Source organism: Bidens hawaiensis, unplaced genomic scaffold (assembly GCF_021521415.1).
Source record: "Bidens hawaiensis isolate Kalapana, Puna unplaced genomic scaffold, B.hawaiensis_p1.1 tig00000237_1, whole genome shotgun sequence".
Lineage (NCBI taxonomy): Eukaryota > Viridiplantae > Streptophyta > Magnoliopsida > Asterales > Asteraceae > Bidens > Bidens hawaiensis.
Window position 1 is genome coordinate 7,356,856 of NW_027491021.1, and position 19,302 is coordinate 7,376,157.

Sequence of the window (19,302 nt, forward strand, 5' to 3'; positions counted from 1 at the left end):
AGCAATGGACTCAAATTTTGTTGACGGTATATTTAAAACCGTGTTCTTAAAGTGTAAGTTATACTTACCAATTTAGTTTTTTATTGTTAAAAATAAATTAAACGCCAACATATAAGGGTTTAAAAAAAAATTCTCACAATATTACAAAGTTATAACTTAACGTTTAATGTCTCATTCTAATATTTTAGGTTGTTAAACTTTCATCTTAATATCAAATCAAAACTTAATATTTTAGTTTATTAAAAATCATATTATTATATTTGTATAATAATATTCTTTAGTTTTTTTTGTTAATGCTTAATTATTATTTTTGTTGTTGTTAAGGAAAGGAAACGTATTTACAAAACTTTATATAAGTACCGTAATATATATTAGACTTTAGCATAATGTTTATACCTAAGGCTTTAGCTTAATGACATCAATGTGTGTAATAAATACGTTTAATGAACTAACATTTAAGGTGTTACTATTTGATCTAAAAGGCACTGTGGCATGCCTTTTTACTTTATTTATGTTTATGCAAAGATAAATAATAATAATAATAATAATAATAATAATAATAATAATAATGGCCCTTTTAAGTAACATGTTACTCTTTTTATCATAAGACATTACTTGTAGTTGAACGTTGTGGAATTGAATGCAGAAGTTATTTACTAAGAAACAATCTTGAATTTCTTTTAATTTAATTCTTGCACCAAAAATGTCATTTTCTTTTTCAAACACACTGCTAACTCACGTGATATTCGCAACCTTCAAATATAATTATTTATTTATTTATTTTATATATTAGTTAATTGTACTTTTATATAGTACCACTACGGCACTACCAACCATATTGAAGAAAAAGAAAAAGAAAATTGTCATAATAACAATTTTAGAAAATGGTTTTTTAAATTTGTCCATTTTTATAAAGAATTCTAAAAAATGTTTATTATGAAATAGGTGGGACGACTTTTTAATAATCCAAGACGACTAATTCGTAGAGCCGATAAAAACGAACACGTCTCCGTAAAGCTGACGCGACGACTGGTTTGTGAAGATAATCTAAGCAGCAACAAAAGCAGTCGGCCCAAAGACTAATTCGTAGAGCCAATAAAAAACGAACACGTCTCCATAAAGCTGACGCGACGACTGGTTCGTGAAGATAATCTAAGCACCAACAAAAGCAGTCGGCCCGACGACTGCATTATTCGAGCCGACTGCTTAGTTGTCGCTTAAATTGTCTTCACGAACCAGTTGTCGCGTCAGCTTTATGGACACATGTTCGTTTTTCATTAGCTCTACAAAGTAGTCGTCTTGGATTATTAAAAATTCGTCCCGCCTATTTTATAACGGACATCTTGAGAATTCTTTGTAAGATATGGACAAATTTAAAAAACCATTTTCTAAAATGGTTATTACTGGAATTTAAAAAAAAAAAAATCAAAGGCCAAAACCCAAGTATTTTATAAAGTAACATTAATGGCATGTCATATAACTAAAAGAAAATGAAAGATACACACTTAATGCAATTAGGTGGGTTTTTAATGTGTTTATTTATAGAACTCACTGTTGAGATTGTCTGTAAAAACAAAGTAACAAAAATTTAAAGGCAGCCATTTTTAAAACTATTCTATGTTGTTCAATTTTAAAGCTTGATGTACCTTAAATTCAAACTTAGCTTGTTTTTAATTTATGGATGCACACTCCCTAGCCAACGCATCAATCCTCGAGTCTGATGATATACAAACGCTTAGTATTCGTATACCACAACGTGGACATTTACTATGTTGTTGGTTGCCCTATACAAACGTATAGTAACACATCATACACCCATATACATCCGTATAACATCACATATACAAACATAAATGTAGTAGCAAGATGGGTTGAACCATGAACAAAAAAGTGCTCATTTTAACACATATTAGCTGAATCATGCATGGCCGGCTGGAGGGTGGCGCCGGTCGAACCGTCGGCCGGGGCACGCAATTTTAGGGGCCAAAACTTTTATATCTATATTTTTTATATATGCATTTAAAAATACAAAACTTAGATAATATCAATTAGTCTCTACCATCTTATAATTATTGGGCCCAAAATTTTTTATTATCCACAATCTATTTAATCAAGTTTAAATTATTGGGCCCAAACCAAAACTAAAAACTACAAAAATTAAATAAAAACCCGATGCAAAATAAAAGAAAAGACAGTCGATTGAAATTTCTCTTTTGTTCATTCCTTTTTTACGAATGCTGAACAATGATCAACCTAGCCGACCACCACTGTTGGTTCATTGTTAACCACCAGACTCCTCCACGGTTGACCAAGCTTGCCACCAAGGACCAAGCTTTTTTTTTTCCAATGTTAGGAGAGTTTCACAAATCATTGATTATGTTGGTTCAGGCCCCAATTTAACACACATACAACTCATGTATCTATATATGTAATATGCACAGAAACAAAATAAACTTTGAAACTCTCTAAGCTGCTCAAACTATTATATTGAAAATGAGAGTACAGAGATAAAATAGAAAACCTACTGTCCTATTTATAATAACAAAATAAATAAACACATGCATAAAATAAGCACTACTCCTACTTTTTTTTGCAACAACTCCCAAGGTTCACCTCTCTCTTGCTAATTAGCTCCATATTACTCGGTCAACATGGACCAACTCTTCAACTAGTCACGCACACATGTTTTAACCCATGATCTGCAACCCGTACTCAAATCAAACCATCAAGATTAACTCCAACAGGTTAATCGTTAGTTATTATGGTATTTTTTTTAATAATATATTTTTCAATGTTTATTGTTATAACATTAAGCCTCGCTTAAAAAAGTTAGCTTATATGTTTTTCTTTACTCGTTAAGGCTATGGGCCTTTTTATTTCGGCTCGACCGAGGTATTTAAATCCTCGGAGACGACCCTGGAATCATGCATAGTATAGTCCAAAGATAAAATGCAACATGCAATGGCATCAACAGCAAAATGAAACCATTTCAAGGTCATTACTAGACGCCCTAAAATACCATCTCAAGAAACCTACAACAAATGTAAATACCATCTTGAGACCAAAATAATCCCGCGTTCAAATTTTAACTCTGGTTAGCATCAATGGTCGGCTCCGCAAGCTCAAGCGAAACAGGGCAGTGATCACTCCCATAAAATCCTGCAAAAACATCACCACATATGAAATGTGACAACAAAATGTAAATATGTGTGCACGTGTAACGGAAACGCATCATATATGTTCATACCCTCCAGTTCAGTCCCTTGCCCATGCATCTCACATTTGACAATTCTGTCCTTGAGTTTTTCAGACACTAAAAGATAGTCTATTCTCATCCTTTTACCGCGATACCTGTAAAGATCCATATGAATATTAATAAAAATGATACAAAAATCATGAACTGAAAACATGTGCTTGGTATCACAAAGGACATACTTTCCGATAGGGTGACCGGACCATGAAAAGCCACGCTCCATATCCTTTTCCTTGTGGAGAAATCTATATGCATCTATTAACTTTCCTCTGAAAATTAATCCAAAAATATAAAAAAATCTAATAAGTGCATATTTACATAAGGTCATAAGCCAACCAAGTATCAATTTGGTTTTGTTTATTTTTTATTATTTTTTCCAGTTTTCAAATTGTTCAGTTGTATATTATTTTAAACTAGAGGCAATTTTGACATCATACCGTTTTGTATCAATTTAACTTTGATTTGGTATAATTAAAATGTCGAACCATTGAAAAGGTTAAGGTTATGCGTACTCTTTTAGTATGGAACCAAACCGCTTCCTCTCAGACAAGGTAAAACCTGGTTGCCCACAATCCTGCAGTCAACAAATCAAGTTAGCTTTTTAAATATGAAACATAAAATTTGACATGCATCTTGTGTTTGGCAATATTAAGGACAATACCTCTTTGTTTGGAGGAATATAACCGTTAAGCTTTGCACTTTGAAAAAAATCCGGATGACTAACGTCCATCTCTTCATGACTGCACAAAATTAAACCCTCTCATTAAAAAAATATGACCAAAGTTAAAAATCAATACAAGCAGAGATAAGTGATTAAAAATAAAGGTACCAAAGTTTATCACTGTTTTTAAGTACCTAACATTAAGATCGCCACACCAAATAAGGGGTTTATCTGTAGACTGCAGGACGAATTCTTTCATTCTTTTATCCCATTTTCTTCTCCTTTGAAATGCATTTTCTTCATCTTTCCAACCATTGTTTGGTACATACGTATTCATTATTCGGAACGATTCAAATTCGGCTATAATAACTCTGCCATCTGGTTCATGTTTGGAAACTACAAACAAACAAAAAATTACCAATGATTCGGTTAACTTAAGTTTTTAGCCCTGTAAAGTGTCTATTTTATACCTGAGCTATCTAGATTAAAAGAAACTTTTTTTGGTTGAAAACATTTCTTTACAAACAAAGCGGTTCCAGCATACTTTGAGTCGGAAAGAGACCACCATACATCGTATTTTCTGAAGGTGGGACCCGATAACGCCCGTGTTATAATCTGCGCATTTGTTAAAAGAGAGAGCATAAGTTATTCAATTTATATATCTTTTCAAGGCATTAATTCAAAACAAATAATCAGACTCATAATGCTGTTATTTCTTGAAAGTTCAAATTAATCTTGAATCTTAAAGTTGAGATAAACAAAGTACCAGTTTTTCTTCACGTGACGAATTATTATCGTCCTTTAATTCTCTAGGGTTTTTTGGAGCACCTTTGGCACCAGCTGCGGGCATTCTTACTTCCTACAGCCTTTTACTGTTAGATGAATATGAATAACAAAAGCATATATTGTTAAATAACACAAATTCTTTTGTTTTCAATTCTTATATGCAACGACAAAATGTAAGCTTCTTTCAAGTCTAGCTTTATCATAACTTTTTTGCATTAGTAACCATATTACCTGTTTAAATATCATCAAAGGTTCTGCAAGCTAATCACTTGTTAAAAACATTCAAATGGTCATAAATTAGAGGGATGTAAAGAAACCAAACCGAACAACGACTTGTTCATTTTCATTGTTAAGCTTTTATCGGCTAAGTGAAAGGTTCACAAACAGCTGACCGAAAGAAACTTCTTGTTCGTGTTTGTTCATTAAGGAAATTAACTTGTTCGTGAACGGTTAACAAACACAAACAATGTTTTATTTGATTTGGCTAACCGAGAATGGTCAGTGTCAACGGTTCGGTCCGGCCACCAAGTTTGTATCGGTGTTTTTTTAACATTCATATTCGTATGTTAATTTTACATATTAATTAATCACATAATACTCAGATATATTTTTGTTTTATAGTTGATAAATGAACAAACATAAACAAACAACCATTAATGAACATAAACGGACATAAATGAACACATTATCGAGTGTTCACGAACACAATTGAACGAACATGGCCTCTGTTTGTGTTCGTTCATTATTTAATCTAACAAAATTAGTTGTTCATTTATAAAGCAGTCTTTTTCCCTTTATTAAACCAACCAACATAAACGAACTTCCCACTGAACCCTTCACAAACAGTTCGTCGAGAGTCCGGTTCTTTTACAACCCTAACTGATTACTAGGGGTGTGCATGGGTCGATTTGGGGCGGTTTTGAGCCAAACCCATAACCATAACCGACCCGCTATGGTGGTTTTGGTCAATCGGTTTTGTAGGTTATAGTGAGTCGGTTATGGGTCGGTTAAGCGTAACCAAAACAATGTAATTTAGCCTAAAAGTTTGGTACCATTATTACAATAAAAGCGACATGACATAATCTAACAAGGTATATAATCCACAATATTAATACCAAATATTCAAAAAAGAATGACATTATATAATCCAACAATGAAATTCAACTTAATTTGATAATAAACGTTGAACCAAAAACATCAAAATGATATAATCCAACAATATGTTTGGTGGAAGTTAATCCCAAACATATTAAACATATTGTTAGTTAAATAAATGGGTTGGTTCGGTTATAGCGGTTTTGGAATTATCTCTAACCAAAACCGACCCGTATGTGGCAGTTTTTAAAAATTCATTAAACCGACCCACCGGTTATGCCGGTTATCGGTTAAAATCGGTTCGGTTTTGTTGGTTATGGTTCGGTTTAACGGTTACGGCGGTTAAGTTGCTCACCCCTACTGATTACCACCAAACCTAATGAGTTTTAAGTCTTTACACCACAATTTCAACACACCATAAAAAGGGTCTATTTTTCTTAATCCCAATTTCAAAATAATAATAATAATAATAATAATAATAATAATAATAATAATAATAATAATAATAATAATAATAATAGTGAGGCAGAATGTGACCTGTATACAGATGACATCAGGATCAATATTATCAATGAAGCTGGTAAACTCAGGCCAATTGCTTTTAACTCGAAGAAGAAAGCTGTTGGCATTCCAAGTCAAGAACTTTGTGGGTTCTTTCTTCTGGCTCTTATTATTATTATTATTATTATTATTATTATTATTATTATTATTATTATTATTAATGTCTTGTTCGTCTTCAATTGCTGGTGTCTTTGTTTCAGAATCATTGGCTGAAGAAGAAGAAGACAAATTGGGTTTCTTAAAGGACCCATCTTTCTGCACTGGTTTAAAGAATCGCTTCATTCTTTGATTGATTCTACTGATCACTGATTCACTCACTCTAACTCCATCAGATAGCCTACTAATTGGTTCATGGATGATTCTCTGCTGAATGATTCGGGCCCAATCAGCAACCTTAACTCATTTGGGCCGATTCGGGTGGGTTGGAATTTGCTAAACAAACTCAAGAACCGGGACGGGTTTTGACCGGGCGCATATAATAACTCGTACCCTTACCTGTATCCTACCCGGGATACAACCTGGTATTGGATTTCTCCTTGTAATCGGAACCGACACGGACACACCTTAACCGGAACCGAAACCAACCCGGGATACAACCTGGTCACAACCCGACCCGAGCCTATCCGAAACCCAAACTGGAAAACCCTGTCAAATACCCGACTATACTCGGAACCAATTCCTAACGGACCCGGTTTTGACTTTTATTGACCATACCCAGAACCAGTTCCTACCTGGTTCCGGTTCCTGAAAATACATGGTTTGTGCACCTGTAGGTGGAGGTGGATGCGGTTCTGGTTTGATTCCGATTCGGGTTTGGTTTCTCTTAAGATCTGGAACCTAGTTTGTACATGGGTCGGGCAGGACGTTTTTCATGTAAACGAATTGAACAAACATGAACTTTAATCAAACATGAACAGTTAGACGAACGGATTTTCTTGTTTTTTATGTCCATTATTTAGCATTCTAAACGAGCAGTTCGTTCGTAAACATAGATGAGCAAACGCAAATGTACACATGCAAACATAAATAAACGGATTTTAATGAACACAAACGAACAAGTATAAAACATTAAGTATTTGCTAATGTTTAACAAGCACATCTAAAAAGTTAAAAACTGTAAAATTACATAGTTAAATGGGTTAAACCAAAATAAACGAACGGACATATATGAGTGAACATAAACGAGCGGACGTAAATAAACCAACTTAAGTGAAAATATACGAATGAACACAAGCATTCATGAACGTAAATGAACGAACGAATGAAACATGATGTTTGTGCTCGCATATTTAATTAAATAAATGAACTTCCCGTAAACGGTTCATAAACAGTTTACTAAACGTTCAGTTTGTTTACAAGCCTAGCACCAAGCATTGATCTCTTTTCCTTGTATTTTTTTTGGAGTTTGGACCTCTTAAAGGGTTTATCAAATAACAGTGAGTCGGTTTGAGACGGGTTTAGATAATCCTAACCTCATACTTGATTATAAAAGTTTGTCCCATACTCGGCCTAAAAACTAGTTGGGTATCCATCAGGTAATCAATCAAACATCAGGTAATCAATCAAACATCAGGTATACCCGTTAATTTATTAAAAATATTTCATAGGCATACCGAGGCCAAAGCTTGCCAGGTATAATGATGTGTATTTCTTGCTTAATTATTTGTCGAATCCTTAAGACAATTGGATAAAAAAACAAGAACGACAGCTAGTTAAGCTTTTGATTTACATGCCAAACTAGTTAAGCTACGCATCATCTTTTTTTCATAACAACTTTCTTTTTTGTATTTTGATCGCCGTACTCTTCAATTTGGAGAGCCTTGTTGCCTCACTCTGGCCAGACTATGTTGTCTTAACCACTTGACAGTCGTTGTGCCACCACAAGAGCAAAACTCTCTGTCGTAACATACGGTGGGACGAAAACCCAGACGGGCTCGGGATTACTAGTTATTACTTACTAGCGCCCTTCACTTCAACTCATACTACTTGACTTTCAGCTTATTCCCAAATCAAAGCTACTTGCTTATAAGAGAAGAGCAAGGTGCGTCGCTAGCTTGTTAAGAACTGACAACCTCGCAAAGCCTAGCTCAAATTCTTCATTGTCAATATCCACCGAAAGTGACACAAATGAGGATTAAACTTGGGTCTCTATTGAAGAACCCAAACCTTCCTACCACTAGGCCACAAGTAAATTTGTAACCTAAGATTGTATTTAAAAATTGATATTATACAATTCATTTTAGACATATATTTATAAATTATATTTTGTTCTATGAATTTTAGTTATATTCCTTTTGAACTTCAAAGGGTGCGGTTAAACATACTTTGAATATTGTTAACGAACAGTAAAAAGATGATTAAACAAAGTTAGGAGGAGAAAACATTATTTTTATAACCGCACCGAACATCTAACTAGACACTTTACTGGTCAGACCGGACCTAACCATCGGAATTGGACACGAACATTAAATCAAGAATTGTAACAAATAATAAAATTATAAAAAAACAATACTAAAAGTAAGTGAAAAAAAAAGTACTGCCAGTCTCCTTACTATTTTCCTTTTTATTTATCTTTTTTTTTTATTTTCTAATTGCAAGAAAACTTAAAATTAGACAATGGATCAGATACGTTGTGAATTATGTTTTGTTCCATCCTGCAACAACTGAACCAACCATGACAACACTACACCATATCCCGGATCTCTCTCTTGACCCATCACCATCAACCCTGCAGCCATCATCCTTCATAAAAGCTGGAACCTGGCCTCACTTCCAATTCACCATCCCGTCTTTTGTTTACCAAAATATCTCTCATTTTGAATTTTTGTTCAGAATGATAATGATAAACTTTTGACCTTTTTAACTTTTTAGTTGGAATTTTGTTGATAATCTGCTTGAAATTATAACAACTTTCTCTTTTCACAATATGTATCAACCCTCGAATAATTTTACAATGTCTATGCAGGTGTGATTTTGCTTTAAGAAACTATTTTGTTGGAATTGGTGGACTCGGAATAGTAGGTAGTTGTCTGAGTCGGATCATGCTCCCTCGCCTTGTGCCCTCGTGTCACATAAATAGGAATTCACAACTTCATGTCTTCAACCTCATCATCTTCCAAAACATGTGTCGTGCGTCAACAAGAAATTTGATTTGGTTTTGGGTTGAGGCAATACAAATCTCCAATGCTTTCAAAGCCTAACCGGTGAGCTTGTTCATAGCTAACGGATTTCATAGTCAGTTGACCAGTTAAGAGTTAATAAAAAAGTTTATTAAAATATATGCAAAGTGGTGGTGATATAAAAATGCAAGTATTGGTATAATTGTTGTGAGGATTAGAATGAGAATTAGTGTCTTTGATGTATTTTAGAAAATCTTATCTCATAGTTGACTAACAAGTGAACTAGACGGGACGTATTTGTGAGTGCATTATGGTAATATTTATATTTTTGCACATAAGAGTTTTTAGGCCCTTCACATGTTTTTATTTTGGTTATAGCTTAATAATTAATATGATGGTACCTTGAAATCTTGAATATGGACTTATGAAGTAGTGATTTCTTAATAATTTTTTTTCTTTTGCGATAGGTGGCAATCTTGTTATGCTATATCTTTATTTTCAGTTTTAATGTCACACCCGACTTGTAACACCCCGGCTTTAAGCGGAATACGCCCGGGTGTAACGTACAGATTACTCATAAGCTCGTAACGCTATTAAAGCGACAATAATTATATTTATTTCATTTCATAGCATAGCAAGTATACAAATTGTTTATAAGAGTAAAAGGAACAATAAACACTTCATCACATCACAAATAAATTCTTTATTTAAATAACCTAAGGTAAACTAATGATCTTCATCCTTAGCACTTCATCGTATCAACCTGCAGCACGTTTAAAATAATATATTTTGTCAACAACACATGTTGGTGAGTTTTCATAAGTTTTTGCGTATACATATATATTGAAAACTCGCGATTCAACAATCGTCATGCAATAAGTATTCAAACGTAAAGTAAATGAAATCAAAATAGTGTCATCCTCCCGTTCATTTAGCCGAAGCCGTTGAAGTCGGGGAAATGAGAACCACCTTACGTAAACAACCGAAGTCGTAACGTTAGATGGCGCGGGTACGTCCCGTCGGACCCTCCCACTATGTGTATGCGTATGCGTTTGCGTAACTTCCACCAATGAAACAATAAACATGTTGCAAGCAAGTTCACGTATAATCATAAACAATATGCACGAATAATATTAACATGTACGATATAAGTGAATCGGTTTGTAAACAAGCGCATAACTAACGAAAGAAAAACTTGTGACGTGCTACACCCCAAAGCATTACAAAGCGTTAAAAATGGGGTTATGAAGAACTCACCTTCGCAATCGATGATAAACGAGAAAACGAAATCCGAAATGCGTCAAAGAAACCGAGACGAACAATCCACACGAACTATAAAAATAAATATGAAATTTAAAGACTAATCTATCGGGATTGAAAAAGTTATATATATTTGGTTAACGGGACAATGCATTGTTTTAGTATATGTTATTAGTATTTTATGGCAATATAATACTATAATATAATTTTTTGTAAAGTTTTTTAACGAATTAATATTAATTTAATAATGTAACTAATGCTAATAAATAATAAGGGAAATATGGAGTACGGATTTCAAATGGTGATCTTATCTCGAAAATAATAATTATGATAACACATTAAAGGTTAACGAAATATAAGCTAACTTTAACGGTTTGAAGTATTTTAATACTATTTAATTAATAATTTAATATTAATAAGAAAACTTTAATATTATGGGATACAAATTTTATTGGTCAAATTTATTTATGTTAGTCACATTATTTTCTGACTTGTTAAAAGTATATATTTTTAGTTGATGTGATGAAAAGAATTTGTTTTTAGATGTTGGATATATAAAATAACTAAACCGAACCGAATAAATACGTAAGCGATTCAAGTTTGTTTTTTTTTATGAACTAATACTAATGTTAAGTTAAGTTTAACATAGCATTAAGTTTCTAAATGATAGAGACATGCATAAAATAACAAAAACATTCCCGAGGAAAGGACATAAAAGATAATAAGAAAAAGTCTTGAACTTGATCGGTTTGACTTTATAAGTCAAAGTTTTGCAAAACACCAAAGAGAGCTTTAGAAGAAGGAAATTTAGTAATTGTGGATGTGACAAAGTGAAGGAAGAGAAATGAGCTCAATTTATAAGGAAAAAAAAATAGTCAAGGGTGTTTCAATTTGATTAAGTTGGTCAACAAATTTAATTGTGTTAAATAGTCTTTAAAATGTTGAATAATAATCATAAATATAGACTTGTAACATATGAATTTTGATTAAAGAAGATTAATGTGATCATAAAAATGTTAATTAAAACATAAAACTAATAAATTGGGCCATAAATTGGATTGAATGCATGACTTGAATAAATAACAAAACATGATTAACGTTTGTAATATGGAACTTATAATAGATTAAGAGAAATAAAGATATAAAATGCATAAAAGATATAAAGATATAAAGCTATGAAATGAAACTTGTAATTAATTGGATTGAAATAATGAATTTTAACATCGTAAATAAAATAAGCAAATCCAACTCTATTAATAAAAACGGATCCGGATTTATTGCAATTTTAAAATGGTGCGGGTCTCGGGTTTGAAAAATGACGAATGCCACATGACTCACAACTTTTAGAAATTTCGTCCCGAAATTAAAATAAAGATAAAATTTTAAAAGAAAACAACTAAGTCACGGAGTTGTTAAAATGTTTTAATAATTTTTTTTAAAAATACATAATTATATAAAAACAATAACGTTGAACTTTGGCTGGTCCGAAAGACGCCACAAATGGGAATATGGCAAGGACACTTATATATAGGATGTACCAACGGCGTATCCACCATGCCCTTATCATATTGCATATGTCCCGTCTTTCAAAATCATTCAAGGTTTCGAGTTATTGCACACAACGTACTTATCATGTCTTCCATGCGAGGACTTGAATAATTACGTGTCGACCCATAATTACCTTTATCGTCGGATGGTCCACATAATCCGTCCCATTGTATGGGTTTTAAACATATGTAATAAATACAATAAGTTCTTAAGTGAAAACCTTGAAAATCAAGAATAATCAACAATACGAATCAAAATTAACAATTTTTTTTAATCCTTGGGGTTAAGGATAAGTGAAAATATTTTGTCAAAGTCAATAAGTGAAACCATTTATGGTTTACCACAATATAACGGTTTTATTGAACTTACAACGAAATGAGTGGAACTCTTGAGTAACACCAAATAATTAGAATAATGAATGAAAACCATTGAAGTCATGTACATCTCAACTAGTGAAATAATGATGTTGAGATTAACAGGAAAAGAAATGAGGCATTAAGCTAACAAAATGTAAACACGTAAGTCGATAAAGCACTGAGGCCGAGAATAAGTTAAATAAACGAAACTTTAATAACAGAATAGAGTAAATACTTGGAGTCAATAATGACTTGTTAAACAAATCAAAATTTCTAATAAAATATCAATGTGAATAAAGACCACATTGAGATTAAGAATCACAGAAATAAATAATTGAAACTTCGAGATCAAAGTGAAACATTCGTCTCAAATTGATAAAACATTGAAATCAAGAATAAATAAAATAATTCGAATAAAACATTGAGTGGAAATAGAACTAAACAAAATAATCAAAACAATTTATGTAAAGTAAATATAAAATGAACACTTAACTTCGACTCAATAGCTATAATCATAGTCCTAGTTATAAATAAGCTAATATCTTTAGAGGTAACCGGTACTAGATAGCCAAATGTAGAAATACGGTTTCTATTAGATAACTATGTACACAACCATGTTCATAGTCCCAACTTCCACTAAACGATTACATTCATGGGAAATCGGTCATAAACCGTGAGATTGAAATAACAAAGTAAACAAATTCAAAATGCAATTTTGACTGAAAAATAGTTCACTAATCAACGAATAACCAAACTCAATATTAACTTTGTAAACAATCTTCGAAAGAAATCGATACATAAAATTATTTTGATAATGTCCAGACAGAATAATATATAAACAATATATATATATATATACATACATATACACGCACACACATGAAGTAAAAAGAAAAGGATAACAAAAGGTAGCTTGCGACGTTTGTCTTCTCGGAGATGGGTTGCGGTATGAAAGTTGTTATAGAGGCGGTGCCATGATTTCTTAGTCGAAACTCATTGGCGTTGAAAAATGAGGGAAAGAAATAATTGTTGGGATTCGTTCAAGTTTGTAAAAAAAATTGATTGTATAACTCAAAGAAAGTTATAATAATAATAATAATAATTTGCATATAAAAAAAAATTTCTTAGCTGCCGTTAAAGTTAGAAAACTTTGAAAAACTTTTAATGTAGAAAATTTTCTTTTCTGTTGGGCGGCGCCCTATGAAAACTTTATGAATGATCGTCAAATAAAATAACTTGTTTAAATAGAAAGATCTTGATTTATTTTATTTTAAAGATCTATTTGAAATAACAATAATTTTAATAAGAATGTCAATAGTAATATTAATAAGAATAATAGTAGTAAAAATGACAGTAATATTAATCATAGTAGTAATAGTACTGATAATAATAATACTAATAATAATAATTAATATTAATAATAATATTGTTAATAATACTAATAATAATAGTAATATTGGTAATAATTCATGAAATTTCTTTAGATAAAAATAACTTGATTATACTTCGTATAACGAAATAATGTGTGAATATATGAATATATATATATGTGTGTGTGTGTGTATATATATATATATGTTAATTGACTATTTAAAATAATCGAGATTTGAAATTTTACATAAAAGGTGTTTATAAGAGAAATAAACGTGATCATAAAAATGTTAATTAAAACATAAAACTAATAAATTGGGCCATAAATTGGATTGAATGCATGACTTGAATAAATAACAAAACATGATTAACGTTTGTAATATGGAACTTATAATAGATTAAGAGAAATAAAGATATAAAATGCATAAAAGATATAAAAATATAAAGCTATGAAATGAAACTTGTAATTAATTGGATTGAAATAATGAATTTTAACATCGTAAATAAAATAAGCAAATCCAACTCTATTAATAAAAACAGATCCGGATTTATTGCAATTTTAAAATGGTGAGGGTTTCGGGTTTGAAAAATGACGAATGTCACAGGACTAAGGCCTAGGCATGTGACTTTCAGTTGGTACATGTTTTGAAATATATCAGAGTTTATTGATTAATTTTAGCAGAAGACTTTAAGTCATTATAATATAAATTTACATTGAGAATTCTACTCGGGAGTTAAATATCCAAGTATTTGTTTACAAATATTGTTTTATACTACAAGGATTTTATAATCAAAATTGAGCCATCTTGTAATGCGAGCTTCTATCCTTTTGATGACTCTAATACTTACTATTGCTATTGAACTTAGTTATCTGCAATGTGGGAATAAAATACGTCAGTTATCTGCTGGTGAAACGTATTGACTTTAAAAGCATTTAAACTACAATCATAATACATATGTAGTTTTCTTGACAAGCTCAGCGGAAATATTTCTATTTCTGGTATCTGTACCGCTGCCCTACACACACATAAGTTTCTCTGAGCCACGTAGACCATACCGGAGAACTAGTTATGATTGTTAACCCCGGCCACGTAGCCTTCGAATGTTTAGGCTAAACAGTTATGTTTGGATCAATACACATGTGTAATCGGTCTAAGTTGCTTTTATTCTCTAATTTGTATAATAACGAATTAGAGATCACGTAATCTCATGTAAACGTTTGATTGACTCTTTAAGACAAACAACTTGTTTATCTTATAGAGTATAAATATGTTTTGACTGTTTGTAATGGTTTAACGTATTCACCTGTACCATTGGTGTGTTGTTGGTAAACCTTCTTAATATTAATGAGAATGATGTTAACCTATAAATAAATAGGTTTGTATGATTACCTTGATGGTATTTCTTGATTAGACTGTAGACCTTAAGTCTAGTTTTAACCTTGATAAGGTTTGTGATTGTTGTCTTTTGAAAATATATTTGTATTTGTGTGACGTTTAATATAGCATGCTTTGACCTAATAGGTTCTAACACGTTGGTGAGTTTCTCTAGGTAAGTAAACGGGTCCCGCAGTTGATTGGGATTTGTATGAATTATTTTCCTTAGGCAAGAAACTCATTACTAGTTGTAAGGCCTCGTTCCCGGGAGCCCTACTTTAGCGTTGGATTTACTCATAAATACAGTTCTAAAATCAGAGTTAATTAAAACATTTGCGAAATACTTAAAACTTCAAACATTACATCACAAAACATTACTTTTTGTCTTAAACATACAAATTGACTTTTCATAAACATTAATATAAAATAGTCATGACACTTCTTCGTAGATGCCAGCTTCTTCAGTTCATGCCATGTGCCTCTCTTCAAGCCAACTGCTTTAACCTATTTGGCTGCATGCATACTAAAAGTCAGCTACGCTGAGTGAGTTCTAGTTTATCAAGTTATAGGAATATTCTTACACGTTATTTTATTTACGTACAAATATTATTTGGTACTATTCTTACATTATTCTTACATTTTCTCACATATCATACAACTATTCTTACATTATTGCACACATATTATAAGGGTCTGCCACCCAACCTCTTGCACAGATATTATAAGGGTCTGCCACCCGACCTCTTGCACCGATATCTTAGAATCGATCACTCTATTCTTGCTCAGGTATTAGAAGGGCCTGCCACCCTGACTCTTTCATTATATTCTATTTGACTCTTACAATCATATTTAGTTTTCAAACAAAGCACATACAAATTCTGTTAGGTTTCAGTGGTGATCAGTTAAAATTTTGTATATTAAATCCGGTTCAATAAACGTGGCAAATAATAATTAATCACATTAATTAATAATTATACGCAGCGGAATATATATAATTAATCAGCACCGAAAACTAAACCCGACAGGATCCGGTTACAGACAACACGAGTACGAGTCAAAACACTAAATATATAATTAAACTAACAATATCTTTAAGTTTACCTCGGTTAATAAATAACCGGTTGAGACACCAAAGGCTAACGAACCGAGCTAGGTGACACAACGAGATCCAACGACCGATCAGTGGCGGTACACGACGGCAACGGCAGTGGTGGTGGTATCCGGACAGCAGCGGCGACGGCTGGCGTCGGTGGCGCCGGTAGGCGGCAGCGGTGGCTGGACAGCGCCGGTGGTCGGGCAGCGGCGGTGGTGCAGGTTGGTCGACGATGGGGTGGAGGAAGAAAGGAGATGGACTTGTTGATTAGCTTAGGGTTAAGGTTATGTCCATAACATCATATGTTTATATAACCTATAATTAGGTTTAACCAATTTAGTTAGTTATAAACCCAATGGGCCAACAAGTCCACTTCTTGCTTCAAAGCCCGCTCCATGTAATTTCATCTCGTTAAAATATCTAACCCGGTTAACTAACTTAAGCGGGTCAATGGCTCGTTACCTCATGGTGTAACTCTCACGGGTCATAACCCGGTTGGCCGTATTGATTAACCCGAACCGATCCATAATTCCAACAGTCTCCCACTTGGACGGTTTCTGGTTAAGTTACTCAATACTGACAGCCAGCGGTGCTCTAGCTACACATAGTTGCCCCCAACAGGTTATAACATTTTGAATTCATTAACCAAAATAATCTTGAAATACGCTATTGCAAGATAACGAATTTATGGTAATCGTTGTCATCTATCCTTTCTGTATATGACATCAATTGAACAATGAGACATGGATCAGGTTCAATCTCATATGGCGTTCAATCATTTTAGTTCTCGATCTAGAATCAAAGTGGTCCAATCAAACACACAGTTAGTTTGGGTGAGACCTCACACTTTACCAGTTTGAATAAACGAGGGCGCCAAGATGTATAATTGTTATGATATGCTAAAAGTAGTTTAATAATTATTAACTAAATTACACTAATCTAGACACTAAGTAACATTCTAGACTTTCTAAAACTCGACTAAACTACTAACCGGTAAGTGAACCGGTCGACTCTAGTACAGCTAAGTAAGTCCGGATATCGAACCCACGAGACTCTTTAAATTATGTTTACTAGCTAATTAGACTCAACTACAGACATGACTATTTATTTATTATTTGTTTAAGGAGGATTTTACTAATAAACTAATTTTAACTAATTTAAACTAATTAAGGAAACTAAAGACGACTAAACTTAGAACTTTGACTTAATTCAGATGATGATGAACAACCACCTAGGCTAGAATCCCCTAAGTTTCAGTTATCAATTAACCCGGGATAATACTTAGTTATGGAACTGGGATCGTAAAATAGATACATAAGCGATAACCCGAACATGACCCCTAACCCTTCTCAAGAGACACATATGGGTTTCTAATAAGTTTTAATGCACACCAGTATTAAAAATCAAGTTTCCTTACGGTCACTTAATTAATTACAAACTAGTTCCTTTATACGAAATCCTACCTTACAGCACGGAAATCAAAGGCAGCCTAATATATTCAATTGACTCGATAGACAAAGTTAACCAATCAAACTTAGACGGACTACTTACGAAGAACTAAATCTAGCAATCCCGATCAACAAAGACCTATCAATAACCTAGCACCTTACAGCTATTTAGGTTAGCAGCACACTTAGGTTTATTTAATTAAATCATATTATTCCTATGATCTTATTCGAAGTCAATCATAAAATAGTTAAAGACACAAAGTAAATGACCTAATAGTAACCTATCTTAATGACAAACAATAATCAAGGCAACTATGGAATAATAAAACTTAATTAAACAACCTCAAGTACACATACGCATCAACTCAATATAATTAAACCTTTTACTAGTTCATAAAACCATAACGATAAACAAAACCCAAGCCAAGATCAAACGTCAACAAAAGTTCATCATAAGCCTAGGCGGTCTAAGGGTTTAGCCAACAACCATACTCAAGACCAAAAGATAATAAATAGGTTCAAACAATAAATTCATAACGAAAATAGTAAATTCAAACCAAATATTAATAATGTTTGGATGAGTAGGTGTTGAACCCGGATGCTATTTGATTAAACCAAAAATGCTCTTTCTCTCCTTGTTTTCTCTTGTTTTGCGTCTGCCTCTTGCTGCGATCTCTTTAGTCTTCCAATGGAACAAATATATCGACAGACACAAACCTTTCTGGCGGCTCTTCTCCCTTTTTTTTCAACCCTCGAAAGACAAAAAAAAGACTTCAATAATAATGTTCCACCAAATATTTATAGTAATACTAATGACGGTGTAGGTGTAGGGTTTATGTTTACAATTCTTGTTCTACCAACTCTTTCATCATACTATATTATTTATTATTATTATTAGAATATATGTTCACTTTGTATGTGTAACATCCATATTTTGAGAATTAATAAATAACAGAAAGTTTTATTTTATCGTTGTGTCGTTAGTTTGGTTGTGTGCGTGTTTGTATTTGAATAAGATTGGAATGGAGGTGGATGGTGGGGCCCATGGCTCCCTATATAAGGCCATTCCCCATCCTTTCACCATTTCTTTACACAACACACACACTTTCTCTCTAGCAATTCGGTTCGGATCCAAGCAAAAGGAAGGAAGAATCTTGGGTGTAAACACCATAAAACAACAAGAAACACCACCAAGCTCCACGGATCTGTCCAGAACCGAACCTGAGACCAACAAAAGGTGAGTTTTGGTTTTAAAGGTTAAGTTTTAGGTCGGATTCGACATGCAAACCGATAGAAGGATAGATCGGGGTATATGATGGAAGAAAATTATGAACTTGATAAGTTATAACCCCACGAGAATGTTATATGGTAAAAA

General features: G+C 32.8%; 1 protein-coding gene across 1 annotated transcript; it reads right to left on the reverse strand.

The window, feature by feature from the left end:
- Positions 1-3,069: 3,069 nt before the first annotated feature.
- On the reverse strand, positions 3,070-6,659 carry LOC143606765 (DNA-(apurinic or apyrimidinic site) endonuclease-like). The gene is made up of 9 exons (XM_077082446.1): positions 6,333-6,659; positions 4,681-4,773; positions 4,385-4,529; positions 4,109-4,310; positions 3,915-3,993; positions 3,766-3,827; positions 3,436-3,522; positions 3,248-3,351; positions 3,070-3,159 (listed from the first exon to the last, which is right to left on the reverse strand). Exons 1-9 carry the CDS (start codon positions 6,636-6,638, stop codon positions 3,086-3,088), a joined length of 1,152 nt encoding a protein of 383 aa, XP_076938561.1. The 5' UTR covers positions 6,639-6,659; the 3' UTR covers positions 3,070-3,085.
- Positions 6,660-19,302: the final 12,643 nt, after the last annotated feature.

Coding starts and splice junctions, on each gene's coding strand:
- LOC143606765 (XM_077082446.1), bottom strand. CDS start 6,638: ATGAAGCGATTCTTTAAACCAGTGCAGAAAGATGGGTCCTTTAAGAAA. Junction 4,530..4,680: donor CGTCACGTGAAGAAAAACTG/GTACTTTGTTTA, acceptor ACAAATGCGCAG/ATTATAACACGGGCGTTATC. Junction 3,352..3,435: donor TCCGGTCACCCTATCGGAAA/GTATGTCCTTTG, acceptor GGATCTTTACAG/GTATCGCGGTAAAAGGATGA.